Source organism: Notothenia coriiceps, unplaced genomic scaffold, assembly GCF_000735185.1.
Source record: "Notothenia coriiceps isolate Sejong01 unplaced genomic scaffold, NC01 NC01_scaffold00037244, whole genome shotgun sequence".
Classification (NCBI taxonomy): domain Eukaryota; kingdom Metazoa; phylum Chordata; class Actinopteri; order Perciformes; family Nototheniidae; genus Notothenia; species Notothenia coriiceps.
Genome location: NW_011369945.1, coordinates 21267030 through 21283079, shown reverse-complemented (window position 1 = coordinate 21283079; position 16050 = coordinate 21267030). Strand labels below are relative to the sequence as shown.

Genomic DNA, 16050 nt, shown 5'->3' with positions numbered 1-16050 from the left:
TCACATCTCATAACAAAATAATCTAAGGCGACTACTTGCATTCGGTGACTTGATTTTAAAAATAAAAACCAGGGAAATCATTTGTTTTGCGGTCCATATCTCATTAAAACATCTAATGTTAGTAACTATTAAAGACAAAATGGGGACAATTCTGTTCTAATGTAGTTTGATTATTAATTATTAATTTAGTATTCCATAACTTAATAACAGAGGTGGTCAAACTGAAGTAGAGACATGGCAGAAATCCTACAATGAAGTGGGACATTGAACTGTTCACCCGTGAGAGGGCAATCAAGAAAAGAGAGCGAGCGGCCCCGTTGAGGGAGTTTACAGATGAAAAGACAAAGAAAGAGAGAAGCACAATAGCAACAGGCTATATTTAGGTGTTTTTTTGTAAATAACCCTAACTGCCATGATGAGACAACTCAAAATCAAGTTTCCAAAATCCGACACTGAGGTGGTCTTAACGCACCAGCAGATAACAGCGCTGACAAAGTGTGTTTCCCGCAGCGAGACGCTACAATACTAATTGTGGGCTTATCATGTTGATTCGGCCACAACAGAAAAAAGAAAAACCGACTCTCGCTCTCTCCAGAGGGGCAGGTCAGCCTAAAAGGCCAAACGGGCCGTTGCCCGGGCAACATTAGCCCGTACCTGTGCACGTCCCTGCAGGGACGTAAAAAAATTGGTTGTCAAGGTGTGTTATAAATTCAGATTGATGTCACCTACCATTCAGTTGCATTGTATAAAGTCAACTGATGGAGAAAGAATGGGAGTAGGAGACCAAAGATTAAAATTGAGAAAAAAAGAAAAAATGGTTGCTGTTTTTAATATTGTATTAATGCCTCTTAATGTACATTTTCCCCGTTTACTTTTGCTGTAAGAATGTTCATTTCTCACCTGTGGGATTTATAAGGTATCCTGATTTTAATTATGATGTTATTATGGATCTGTCAAGGCCAAAAAGTGTTTGCAGCCTGTGCCTTAAGGAGCTTTGACAACATAATCCATCATGTCACGTAAATAAACCTTTACCTTTTGCGGAGGAGAGCCAACAGCCATCTCCACGTAGTATCCTTGACCAGACTTCCCACGCAGGTTGTCAATCATGTCAACGAAGGTGATGCTGCTCGCTGCCGCTCCTCTCCGCCTGCGCGCACTGCGCTTCGCCGCGTTGCCGTGCTCGCGGTACGCAGCGGCAGGTGGCAGCGGCGATGGCTTCTCAGCGAGAGCGCCTTGTCGCAGTGGGACGCGGATGGCGAGAGGCAGGCCCGAGGCGTCCGGCGCGGATTGAACGTGGCTGAGCAGACACAAAGTCGTCCACATAAACAGACCTGTCAAACAGCGAGGCTGTAACGTCGACCCCTCCATGCTGAATCTCGGTTAAAGATGTATTTTCGGTATGTTTTGGTTCTGATGCTCCGCTCACTTTGACGTCCAGTCTGCAGCAGCACGGCAGAAGAGATCAGCTGGCAATGATGCTAAAACGACGGCTAAAACCATGATGGCAGTTGCACCACAAATCACAGGGTCACTTTATGTCCTCCGGTTTTCTTCCCGTTTAATTGTGTGGAAAACACCTCGACGACGTAACATAGTTGGAAATCAATTCACTATTTGTCAAGAAAGACAAATGGTCAGTGTCACAGATAATGTCAAGCTCCGTGCTCCGTGCTCAGTGCATCTACTAACCGCAGGCCTAGGTCGTTGTTGCCGCACATTCTCATGTCAAACGACCAAAACCATTGTTGGTTGACAGGCAATCCGGAGAGCTTCAATAATTCGCATCCTTCCGAGACATTCAGTTATCCGCCTTCTAGTCTTTCACCTCCATCCACCCGCTGCATCCCCCAGATCTGAGAACAGCACAACTGTCAAGTTACAATGTGAAACCGCACGACTTCCTGTAGGACTTTTCAAAATAACACAGAAATATAATCCCTTTATTTTATCTCATGAACTCCCTAAAGTGACACACACTGAACAGTCTGGTGCAGGGGTCGGCAACCATTTTGTTATGAAGTGCCATTAAAAACAAAAATTGTTATCAGCGTGCCAACGATCGAGAATTATCACTTGTCAGCGCAACTTACATGATGCCGAATTTAACCAGCACGTTTAAATAATTGGTTTAAACGGCATAATAATAAGGGCGATCGTCCGTTCTGTGATTCTCAAGAACACACATGTTATGATATTAGGGTCATGCACAGGTCATGCAGAGTGAGATGAGATCGCTGTCCCTTTAAGAGAGAGAGAGAGGGGTGTGGCTTGTGCATGTGTGTTTGTGGATGGTAGAGCGACAGTGAGGGAACGTGTGAATGTTTCTGGAAGTGAAACGAGGTCGGAAGCAGAAAAACAGAGGGCTGTGATGTATTTTGTGAAACAGAAGAACAGCTAAATAAATGCAACGGCCTCCCAAGAAGAGCTTGCCAGTCATTTAAGCTAAAGTGGGTTATTGAACCTGAAGCTTGTTGCTTCTGCCCTCCTCGACTACGTTCTGGGAGCCGACAGGAAAGTTCAACACACAGATGGCCAGTAGGGCCTGGCTCATTTCGTGGCATCTGCAGGAAAGTGGCAAGTACTTCCGGCATCTGCCACAGAGGCCACTACTCGGTGGCATATGTGGCAAGTACTTCCGGCATATGCCACCGATGCCACAACTTGCCGAGGCATCTGCCGCTGCTCAACGGGAGTTGCCACTATGGGATTAGTTTTGTATCATAAAGATAAAGCAANGTATATTCAAATCTACTTTAAACAATTAAATTGTAACATTCACTCCACCAGATGACAGTCTTTAATTTCCTCCCTCGAAACATCAACCATGAAAACTAGCTTAAAGACTGTCATCTGGTGGAGTGAATGTTACAATTTAATTGTTTAAAGTAGATTTGAATATACGGCACACCTGTTTTTTTTAAATTGTATTTTAGTACACCTATTTTATATGAATATTGATATGAAATTTCAGCTGTTTTTGTAATGAAAAGATAATTTATTTTCAATACCGTTCATGTACTGTGACCCATTGACTCCTCATGTATACCAGATATAATAACTGGACTGTACAAATAGGACACATCTTATTGTTGGACTCTAATCCCCCCTTATTTTTAAAATTAAAAGTTGTGCAAGTTAAAAAGTTTTCCAATTCAAAAGTTGTATATTTTTCTTCAATACCTTCCAGGTCGTGAGCTATTGACTTGAATCAATACCAGAAAATAAAGTAGACAAATAAAACATGCTTTATTTCCTTGTATTTTATTCCACCTTCCATTTTACTTAAATATGTGTCTAAAATTCAATAGATTTCCATTTGAAGTTTATTTCCATTAAAATATCCATGTTAAATAGGATAAATAAATTTCCACAAAAAGAGGAGGGTCCTACTTAACCAGTGTAGTTACCGAATGCTCTATTGATGTGGCTCATGTTTTAAATTAAAGCACTGCTTATTGTTTACTTCATGGTATTTACCGTAGAAAGAAAAGAACAAGCACCAGAGTCTCTGGCTAGAGTTCTTCCAGCAGTTCTCCAATCAGCCAGTAGGGGAGCAGTTTGACAACAACTGCAAGGGATGAAAGAATCAGAAACGGGTTTATTGCCAGATAGGTTCACACATACGAGGAATTTGACTTGAAGTCATGGTGCATACATAAAATATAAAAAAAAGAATCTCCACACAAAACAAGAAATCTAATATAAAACAAAAAATCTTTAAGGACACTGTAATAAAATATAGTTAAATAGCAATAAAATAAAGCAGTAATTTACAGCGAAATGGAATGCAATGAGTTATAGAATAAAGGTAAAGGGATGATGCCATTACCTACTGTATGATTTTACATTATCTAACGTGACAATACACTTACAAATCTAAATGATTTTCACAATGTTATGAAAAGGGTGCATGTTACAGTTTAACAGCTTTACGAATAACACATCCCTTGTTTTCTATCAACCACAAGTACATGAATACAAATAAATAGAGGGAAAACCACTGTTTATATGACTGTTTTATTGACAGTGAGGCGAACAACTGGAAAACATTAAGACAAGTTGCTGTCTTACAAACAGCCTGAATGTAGGAAACATGCAGTTAATTCAGATTATTCACGAATAGACCTAGTCATGTTAACTGTTGATAAACCATTTATCTGCAATGTAATGAGCAGCAGTCGGCAGTTCAGCCATACTGGACCATGGGGGGGGTCGCTCCAAGGAGGCAGGGTGCTGAGTTTCTCCTCGGTGGCTGCGTTGATGGGCCAGCCCCAGGACTTAAAGAACGCGGACAGGTTCATCTCCACAGTCTGGGAGAAGTTCGCAGCATACCGGTTCATCTTTCCACTGTTGTCCTTTGGAGAGCTGATTTTGAAGTAGGCAGCAAACACTTTCTTAAAGGCATCCCAGCCAAACTTATCTTGGAGCTGCATGGAAGGAGACACAGGTAAATGACATTTTCCCACCCCTTTAGTTTAGTGTTTATTGAGCATTAAAGCCTCACTGGGTCAAATGGGGCTTCAGACTTGCAGCTGTATTAAGGTTAAACACAAAGTGGTAGTTTGTACTGGTTTATGACTTTAATTATTTGTCCCATTGCTCACTTTTCGATGATTTGGAACAAGCCACAACTGGATAGCATATGCTAATTATTCCCAAGAAATAGAACTGATCACAGGATGCAAAACAAATTAAGCCTATTGAACCATGAAGGTCTGCCGTGTTGGGTTTATTGCAAATTTGAGTTCAAGGCCTATAGCAGGACATTTGGTATAACATTGAAATTAATGACAGAACTCCAATTTGATTTTAATACTGCCACAACATATGGCGCTGCATGCCAGTAATACATGTCAAATTGGTAAGCTGTAATAGTCTTCTATTTTCTATAAGTCACTGGACACAAATAGTGGCAATTTAAGATTGCAATTATTATTGGATATCCACGTCAGACATAACAAAAGATCAAAATTAATAATTTTGGCTGAGTGCTCTGACTTCTCTTTAGACTGACTTTTGTTAAATAAAGATGAAATGATATCACTGTTAAACAAGAAATTAGCTAAAACCAACAGTTGAGTGTTATTACATTTGAAGACCAGGCTTTTCTAGCCATTGGTTTCAGTTGTTTTGTCAAAACATTGACTCTACCTTTCCCCTTTCGATCCCGAACACCTCTTCATGCACATACACTGACCACAGGTTGCATGTGCACTCTGTGGTGTTTGGTTTGAATTCCCAGCAGCCTCTCTGTTGGTTGTGTCCCAGTTCATGGATGGGCCCCCACAGGCCTTTCCCCCGAATATGGGCAGTGCTGACCAGCTGAGCTGCTGTGGCCTTGTGTNTTCAAAAAGGTCTTATGTTTTTTTCCGGGGGGAGGCCCTTTTTCCAGTTTAGAGCAATAGCCCCTCCAAATGTCTGTGCACGTCCCTGTGTCCCTGTATATCAATATTGTCGTACATTGCTGTAACAGGCAATTTTTTATGTAAGATATACATAGTTACTGTAAATAGGGAATGCAAAATACAAGTCGGTGGTAGAGGATGCGTTTGTCCAATGTACTATGCGATTTGCAATAATGTTGACGGCCCTGAAGTGACAGATGGTGTGTGTGTGTGTGTGTGTGTGTGTGTGTGTGTGTGTGTGTGTGTGTGTGTGTGTGTGTGTGTGTGTGTGTGTGTGTGTGTGTGTGTGTGTGTGTGTGTGTGTGTGTGTGTGTGTGTGTGTGTGTGTGTGTGTGTGTGTGTGTGTGTGTGAAAGAACTGACGGATACAGACAGATAATGGAACCATTAATTCTGCAGAGTGAGGAGTGCCAGCCAAGTGCAGCTGTGGTGTACAGGCTGGCACCCAGAGGGTGAGGAACAGAGAGAAAGTGATGAGGTGGTAGAAGAGGAGAAGAAGGTGAAAGAGGGAGGAGTTGAAAAAATGAATGAACACAATGGCGAGAGATGAGTGACAAGTGGAGGTGAACCTTCCATTGAGAGACACTAATGTTTCGGCATAGTGCTTGAGGTTGAGTTTGGTCAGCAAAGACGGACAAAGTGTTGTGTTGTTTGTGCTCTGGGATCCATCCCTTGCTCAGGGTATTCTCTGAACCGCTGTATCTTTGTTTGCTATGGATGTGTACCAAAGAGTGTATGGGCCAGAGGGTGTAATACAGGTAGAAATCACTACAGTGTCAATTGACTGGTGCAATGACATATTTTCTTAGGCTGACCCAGAATAAAGCATCACAGGGGCTCACTCGACAAAAAGCAATGGAATCTTTCCATTGGGTTTCAGATTATTCCTGGTTGACACATGTTTATGATACCTACACGTTTTGTCAGCCTGTAAATGCAATTGCCAGAAGTAAAAAGCTAACATAACTTTAAACATACATCACAGTCGCTTGACTTCACGTTGCCATCGTTAAGCTAAAGGCCGACTCGTGTTTGGCGTGATGACGATGAAGTACTCTCATAGTCACTTGTTAGCAACTGTTGTTTTATGACAAAAAGAAGCTTCACACACTCACCAGTGGGGTATTTAGTGACATATTTTATGTTGGTGAGTAAACATGAATATCGATTTAGCTTGTATTAACCAGAGACCTAATTTCAGGCATCTCACAAAAATAAATGCTAGCTCATTTGTGGGTTTCAGGACTCATTCCTGCAACACTCAATAGGAGCCATAGGTACCACCAGTTCCATGACCTCCGCCCTAGAGACAATTAAGTCAATATATGACAAAAAAAAACAGAAATCTCTTGCTTGAAAAATGTAGGTTTAGCAAACGAAACTGCACTAACTTCAGCAATAAAATGTGTTTGCTCATCATATGAAGCTGATTAATACATTTACGTTTCTAGGTTTCTAATACATACTGGAATTATTAAGGATCTCAGGAAAGCCACACCCTTTTTTCATATGCCAAACTGAAGCATGACCTTAACTGTAGCAAAAACAGCAGTCTCCACTCCAGATCAACCAGCAGAAACGCACTAGTCAGGTGTCAATGACCATATAATTAATTAAAATGAATAGTCAGGATATCCATGACGATAACAACACAGATACAAACCATTAGCAGGCCCTTAAAGAGTATTAAGGCATCTTGAATCAAATTATCGGAATGTTTTTATGTCTATGAAAGAGCCTGCATCAAGGTAAACATACTTTTTATAAATTGATGCATCAATCGTTGGGTAAATGATATTGAAATGAAATTATCGTAATTGCATAAGCTGTACAGGCCTTGTATAACCTTTGATATGGTTGGTAGATGCAAAATTGTTGAAACGATCTCAAATCATCTACAGTAACTTTCAGATACGATGTGTTCCGGTAAACACTAGATGATTTCTCCTCCGTAGTGAAGGCGGGAGGGCAGATATAATGGCAGGAAAAGACTGGCACTCTGCCAGGGACGACAGGAAGACAGAGAGAGAGACAGGGGAATAGGGGAATACTTGAAGGCTCAGTGTGTCAGGATGGAGCCTTTAGTGTGTGTGAGGGAAACAGAATCAACCAAAGCAGTCAGCACATTTCTGGCAAAGAGAGGAAGACAGGGTGTGTTGAGCATTGTTACACTTTGACTGTAGAGGTGTTAGTAGAAACAGCATATGCAGGCTTGTGTGTGTGTTATCATTGAGATGTGTGTGTTTGTTAGACAGAGTCCATATTTATCCTGGGCTTTCAGGCCCAGCCCCTGAGACAGTAGCACTATCCTGGATATTTAAAGAGCCAATCCATTATTGAACGGCTTGCTGTGGCTGTATCTGACCGCCCGTCTGTTCATCTGTTATGGTGTTTCTGTAGCAAACTGTCTATCTATAGTCCCTTTGATTTATCAATCAGTATATTAGCAAAGTATGTCCTTACACGAATCACATGAGTACATGTTGAATACAACCATATAAATGTTGATGCATTGATTGAACTCAATTACAACTAGACAATTGGGAATGCATTAAAATGTATCACCAGATAAATGGTGTAAAGCAGCAGTACATAAAAAAAGAAACAGAACGAAAAATCATTTGAAATAGGTAGCTTCAAATTGTAGGCATGGATAATTTCATGTGTAAACGATGATTAATGGCAGACTTTAAGGACATCATTTACCATTGTGATAAAACATGAGCAATCAACATGTTTTTTCAACAATTGGACAGTGTCAGTATGAGAGTAACTGTTTACAGCAGTTCTCTCCCTATTGTTTTGCTGGTAAACAACAAACGCATTATTTGATCAAATATAGAAGTTGCTTTGCTATTTTCTCACAATTTCTACATTATAATATATAAACTTGAGTTTTTCTTCATCGGCATCTGCCATCGGGCTCCATTCACACATTCACTAACTGTTTTGACTGATGGCGCAAAATATGATACTCACAAAGAGATGCAGACAGGAGATGAGGAGATGGGGGAGAGAGGGAGTAGAAAAAGCAACCTGAGATGAGTGGGGGGTGAGAGTGGAGGCAGAGAGGGGACGGAGAAGGACATCTAGGGCAACAGGAAACAGCACAGGACACTACAAGGGAAGAGAAATGGATACCGAGAATGACAGATGAAAAATGAAAATCTGTGTGATGTGACGCTGACTACTTCCTGTGAAAGAGAACATTAGCCTGTAGGACTGCCAATATATATATAGGTAGAATATCAATAGTAAGATATCAATAGCAGACATTAAAAACCCCTCACAGAAATATATTTCCAAATGTCTGTCTCCAAGGTAGCCAAGATACTGATGATTAAACTTGCCCTTCAGAGATGGAACCTAATCAATTTCACAATGTCTGTTTTACAAACGTATTGATTTTTGTAAATAAACGCACACTGCATATATTTAATAAATGTCTCTGTGTCTTTCTTCCCTCTCACTAGTTGAACATCCTGGTGGACACAGGAAGTAGTAACTTTGCTGTGGGGGCCGCTGCTCATCCCTTCCTGCGCAGATACTACCATCGTTCACTGTGAGTAGAGACACCAGGAATAAAATATACAGTCCTACGTCTTCCCCATTTTATTAAAGGTCACCTAATATGCAAAATCCCCTTTTTCATGTATTTTATACATAAACATGTGTCCCCTATGTGTAAAGAGATTCTGAAAGTTTCAGGAAAAAATATTCGCTCTCTTTTTGTCCTGATCAATTTATATAAAAACCTGCCTGAGAATGAGCTGATCAGATTTTGGCCACTTTATGATGTCATAACGTTTCTTTGGCTTGTGTAACCATTAGCCAATCATCAACCAAGGTAACACCCACTCACCTGATCACCTGAATATCGTCTTAGAGCACCAATGTGTTTTTTTTAACCAAATATCTCGCAGCATTTTCAGGTGATATTGTAGAGGAAAAACAAATAATTATTTCCACCTTTACACTGATTATGTTAACATGCGATTAACAAGGAGTCCACCTTGTTAATTGTATTGAACTGAATGGTCATTTAAAAATAAAACATATGATATTCCCTCAAAACCAAACCCTCTTCTTTCCCCTCCACTGTACGCTAACTCCCTCTCATTTTTCTCCCACTCTGTTATCTCACTACTCATTGACAGCTCCGGGTCGTACCGCGATCAGGGCAGGAGTGTGTATGTTCCCTACACGCAGGGTCGCTGGGAGGGGGAGCTGGGAACGGACCTGGTCTCCGTCCCCCACGGCCCCAACGCCACGCTGCGCGCCAACATCGCTGCCATCACCCAGTCAGATCGCTTCTTCATCAACGGATCCAACTGGGAGGGAATCCTGGGACTGGCCTACGCCGACATAGCCCGGGTAAGAGCAGCGTATCCCTTGGTTTATGAAAATCTGAAAAATACCTCCCCATGAATGAGGTTTTTTTCTGCAGCACAGGTCCGACCATACACATCAGCACCTCGGTTGTCAAATCATTAAATTTCATCGCCGAGAAACCATGCTTTTATAGTCGATGAGTACTCTCTATTTTTACAACTGTAACATACTGTATATATATTTGGACATTATATAAAGAAGAAAGTCAAAGTCAAAATGACTAGGCTACATGTATTCCCTGATGACATGGAATGAAGACATTGGATGTGGGATATATTTTTAGATAACTCCAGTTCAACCTGACATTTGGAAGATGTGAAAAGAAACACATTTGTGATTGACAAAAATTACAAACGGTTTACTGATTGGAAGAATTAGGTTTGCTCCATTTTATCGACATGTAAAGCTGAAACTAAAAACAGTATGGGCATTCAGAAATTAAGCTATCTCTCACACACCCCCCCCTCTTTCTTTCTACAGCCTGACGAGACATTGGTGCCTTTCTTCGACTCTCTAGTTCGGCAGACTCGTGTTCCCAACCTCTTCTCTCTGCAGTTGTGTGGAGCAGGCTTTTCCCAAAACGACTCCCTGGGTAGCGCTACTGTTGGTGGCAGCATGGTGAGACACACACACTAACACACACAAATCATCTAATGTCGTATTGGGAGACCCGGCTGGATTTAACTTTTCCTTATGCTCTTAGATCATCGGAGTAGTGGACCCGTCCCTGTACGTGGGAGAGCTTTGGTACACTCCCATCCGCAGGGAGTGGTACTATGAGGTCATCATCGTGCGCATTGAGGTGAACGGACAGGATCTGAACATGGACTGTAAAGAGGTAAGATGTGGCGGATTGATAGACGACAGCAAAAACGAAAGTAAGAATGATTCAAATGTCAACAAAATGTAAGACATTGTTAATTGGTGACTGATCTTTTTTCTTTTACAGTACAACTATGATAAGAGCATCGTGGACAGCGGCACCACTAACCTTCGACTGCCTAGAAAAGTCTTCAAGGCTGCAGTCAAGGCTATTGAAGCAGCTTCTTCGGTCAGTCAATGCTATGGATAACCTTATTCATATCTACATGACTCTGCTTTGATTTCCTGGTCATTACTCATTTCTTGAGATGTCTCATGAAAGCAGACAATACAATAATAATAATAATAATAAATCATTTCATTTATAGAGCACTTTTCTAGAAACTCAAAGACACTTTACAGAGTAAAAATCATAAAAACATAATTAAAACAGACTTAAAATATATAATACAAAACATGAATTACAGATTAAAAGCAGTTCTGAAGAAGTTTGTTTTGATTTGGGATTTGAACAACGAAATGCTCAAGACTCACATTATATTTAATGGACATTTTTAAAGAATGCTCTCACTTTTTTATAGCATGGCTTTGGGCAGGACATCTTAGATTCATAATAAGATCTGATCAGATACACTTATTTAAAGAACTTAAGACATGTTAGTATCTCCCAGTTTTCCATTTCAAAGTTGTCGGATTAAAATATTTTTGCTTACATTTCTGCAAAACCTTGTTTGTTTTCGATCGAATGGCATACTTTTGTAGTCAAAATTGTAGAAGATATTAACGATTTATATGTATACGGAATGTTTTTTCCCACAAACCTTTGGCTTACCTCCAGTCTCATGTCCACATGAGCCTGATTTATAATAAGTGGTTTTGGGAAAATAAACGATTGACCTCTGGACCCTGTTTTTCAGACCGAGCAGTTTCCCTCTGGGTTCTGGCTGGGGGAGCAGCTGGTTTGTTGGCAGGCTGGTACTACACCCTGGCACATCTTCCCCGTCATCTCCCTCTACCTGATGAGTGAAAACCACAACCAGTCCTTCAGAATCTCCATCCTGCCGCAGGTATTACACTGTCTCTCTACTGAAGCTGAATCTTGTTGCATGTGTGGAAAACATTTGTCCCATATGAAGTTATATTTCTCAAGTGAAATTATTTTTAAAATCATCAGAAGCTACTGTGTTTCATTTTACCTTGATTCATGATTGGAAACAAGTGCTGGATTCACCTTCTCGGCCTGTAAGGATAGTGACACTGCAGGCAACATTTGCCAAAATCTCTTTTTCGGTTCTTTGCGGGTGTGAATAAGATCTGTTTTTTTCCCACAGTGTAAAGAGCACAAACTACAGGAAATCTGCTCTTTACAATTCTGTTTAAGGCAATTTTTCACATCATGAGTTGTCCTAAATCACATACAGGTTATGCCACTTTTACATAATTTTAGATTGACATTCATCACACCTCAGAACTGGTAGATGACATTGAAATGGAAATGTACCCTTTTTTTTTTTTTTTTTTTATCGGCCTCCTTGTCTGCTTCTGTATGACAGCGTGATTCATGTCACTTCTTGTTCTTTTAGACATGTGGGTTTGTTCAGGATAGAAAACATTTCACCCATTATTCTGACATAGGCTGCACTTTTGAGCACTCAGGTTTTGGTATTTTTCAGAAATTTGAAATAATTGTACATAGCTTTGAGTCACGTACATCCTTTGTAATTACAAGGTCTATGATGATTACACTGACTGCCGGATAACTGAAATATATGTATGTTATTCCCCTCTGCACTCATTCAGGAAGTCTGTTCACAATCAGTCTTCTTATCCTTTAGCCAGACTATTTTATGTAGTCTCAAAAGATGAAAGCATGGCAAGGTACCATGAGGAAAAATACAATGACCACATTTCAGAGAAAATTTCCTTTGAATGTATTTTCTAAAGCTTTTCAGAAAGTTCTGAAAAGTCATTAAGCGTTTTTCATTCAAAGCTACATGAAAAGACCTTGATGGTTGTGGAATAAAAAAGATGGACAGGGGGATTTAGAAGTGAGGTGCTTTAAATGTGTGGGAGGTCTGTGACATTGAAGCTGACAGCAGATTGAAACGCTCAAGATAAGTTTTTACTTTTCTTGCCTTCTCTTATATAGCAGGTTATACACCACATATTGAATGTACATTGAAGCTACGTATAAGAAAATTACAGACAAAGATGACAGAATATTTATGGCTGGAACTGTAATCACTCAGAGTTTAAAGAGTCTGAACATCATTATGTATTTATCTCATACATTTAATTAAAACAACATTTGATAAAGATACCTTATTTTAGGATAAAGGCTTCTGACTAAACATTTTACTGAGAGGGGCATTTTCAAGATACAAAAAGCACATGTCAGTGCTCTCTGGTGGACAAAATATGTAATGATAGCACATTTAGTTTCATTGTGGCGTAAAGTGGGCCACAATGAAAGTACCCGACTTCTTTAGCCTTTTAGCACTTAATTTCAAGGCCCCAGACATAACAATGGCATAAATACCCGGAATTGGAAAAGATTGACATCCTTAATTTGTATTTTTCATTGTTGTTTATGTAGCAATACCTGCGGCCAGTGGAGGACGTGGCTTCCGCCGAGGAGGACTGTTACAAGTTTGCTGTGTCCCAGTCCAGCACTGGTACGGTGATGGGGGCTGTCATCATGGAAGGCTTCTATGTGGTGTTCGACCGAGAAAATAAACGTATCGGCTTTGCAGTCAGCACCTGCCATGGTGAGGTTTCTAAAAAATATATTGAGAAACAAATTTCTTGTCACAAACCATGAAAAGGTGGCACACCCAAACATTAAGTTGGCAAAAAATAAGCTCCAACAAAGAGTGGGATTATATGGAATAGTACATTTTGAATTCCTTGGTTAAATCAGACAGTCAACCTAGTTATTTAAAATGTTGAAGGGATCCTATTGACTTTTTATTGTTATGTATTTATTCAATATTACTATTTTCTGTTATTATTATTATTTTAATTTCTTTTTGAAATGGTAGTTGGTATTTCATCATATTATGCATCTTTCTTCTATATCTTTTGTCTGTACTAAATAACAATGTAAGTACAAAAAATACTTACATTCCTTTTCTGTCATTCGTAGTGCATGATGAGTTTCGCACAGCCTCTGTGGAGGGCCCGTTCCACGGCGTCGACCTCAAGGACTGCGGCTACAACATCCCTCAGACGGACGAGTCCACTCTCATGACCATCGCCTACATCATGGCGGGCATCTGCGCTCTCTTCATGCTGCCGCTGTGTCTCATGGTGTGCCAGTGGCGCTTCGCCCGCTGCATCTACCCACACGGGGACTTTGCTGACGACATATCGCTCCTGAAGTAAAGGGCGAGAAGAAAGGCGACAAACTGAGTCGTGCAGACCTACACTTGAAACGCAGGCAAGGGTGGATTGTGGGGTAAAAGATGAGCGTTGTTGTTACAGAATGCTGGTGCTGTTGAAACAGAACTTTGAAGAGGTTTTCAGGAATCTAATATGTAAAGTGTAGAAAAAGGCTGACATACAGTGATTGCACAGTGAACAGATCAATTGAGGATAACTAGAGCCATTACTAACTGGTGGAAAAAGTTGGTGTCGTCAGCATTAACTTTGCCTGTTTAAGCTACCTATGCAGAAGGGTGGGTAAAAGAAATAAAAAAAATCCTGGTAAAAATCTTTGTTTTAGTGTTTTAAAAAAAGACCACAGAGATGGATAGGATTTGTAATTTTGATGTCTCTTAACATTTGAAGAGCTCAAAACTCGGTGGGTTTAGGTAAAATAAGGACAAAACAGATAATTTAACAAACATTGCTTAGTGAAGAAACACATCCTGGATATGAATACAAGATTGGAATCTAGACTTGTTTTGTTATGGTATGATTTGAAAATGTGAGTGTATGGTTATATGTGTGTGTATAGATCTGCTATTTGTGGCTTATGAGTGACTGAAAGTTGATGCGTGAGCATGCCTGTATGTGTGCACGGCTGCACTAAAGGGTATACACAAAGATTTATTCAAATGAAGATGATACTGAAAATTAAAATACTACTGCGTATGAATAGCTTCTATAAAATCACACTATTTTGCAATTGCCAGCAAATAATTTTGCACTGCAAACTAAGTAAGCATAAAGAAGTTCAGTGGATGAAATCAGATTGCAACAGCATTTATTTCATAATATCAGTTTTGCTTGGTGTGAATCTGAGACTACTGACAAAATAAGATGTCACGTTTTCCTCCTATATTGATAGTTTAAATGTATCTATTGTAAATAAAATGTATTGCATTCCAGATCTGTTATTCATGCAAACACACAGACACACACACAGTATACACATTGCTTATATTGCTGCTGCACCATCAGATGATTTGCACATGTAACAGCACATTATCTTAACAGAGCGAAACTTTGAAAGGGCTTCTTTCACAGACACAGAAACAACCTAACTCACATCTTTCAATGGGGACCATATATACTTTGACAAGGAAACCAGCCAAAAGTATGTTAAACACTTAAAACATTAAGTATGTGTACAAGGGACTGTGTGTATTGTCTCTCAGCAAGCTGTACATTGATAAACTGTATATTTATCTGTCAGGCGCTGGCATCACTGTGGAATCAATAAAGTACTTATTGTAACTGTAACATGAAGTGTGTGATTTTCCTTTCCTCCCTCGAAACATCAACCATGAAAACTAGCTTAAAGACTGTCATCTGGTGGAGTGAATGTTAGCATTTAATTGTTTAAAGTAAATGTAAAATTGTATTTTAGTACACCTATTTTATATTAATATATATTGATGTGAAATTTCAGCAGTTTTTGTAATGAAAAGATCATTTATTTCCAACAGCGTTCACGGGAGGCGTGTGGTGCAGTGGTGGGCTGTGCGTTGGTGTTCGGATCAGGGGGTCACAGGTTCAAATCCCACTGCAGTCAGCATGTCGTTGTGTCCCTGGGCAAGACAGTTCACCCCAAATTGCTCCTGTGGGGATTGCCCACAGTAAGTCGCTTTGGATAAAAGTGTCTAACAAGTGACATGTAATGTAATGTACTGTGACCCATTGACTCCTCATGTATACCAGATATAATAACTGGACTGTACAAATAGGACACATCTTATTGTTGGACTCTATTCCCCCCTTATTTTTAAAATTAATAAAGTTGTGCAAGTTAAAAAGTTTTCCATTCAAAAGTTGAGATTTGTCTTCAATACCTTCCAGGTCGTGTGCTATTGACTTGAATCAATACCAGAAAATACAGTGGACAAACAAAACATGCTTTATTTCCTTGTATTTTATTTCACCTTCNGCAGTGGATAGAGCCTTGGTGTTGGGATCAGTGGGTCACAGGTTCAAACCCCACTGCAGTCAGCATGTCGTTGTGTCCC

General features: G+C 40.0%; 1 protein-coding gene across 1 annotated transcript; it reads left to right on the top strand.

The window, feature by feature from the left end:
- Nucleotides 1–8713: 8713 nt before the first annotated feature.
- On the top strand, nt 8714–15307 carry bace1 (beta-secretase 1). Its single transcript, XM_010794366.1, has 9 exons — nt 8714–8728; nt 8881–8969; nt 9565–9781; nt 10280–10417; nt 10503–10637; nt 10749–10850; nt 11539–11688; nt 13218–13389; nt 13767–15307. Exons 1-9 carry the CDS (start codon nt 8714–8716, stop codon nt 14003–14005), a joined length of 1257 nt encoding a protein of 418 aa, XP_010792668.1. The 3' UTR covers nt 14006–15307.
- Nucleotides 15308–16050: the final 743 nt, after the last annotated feature.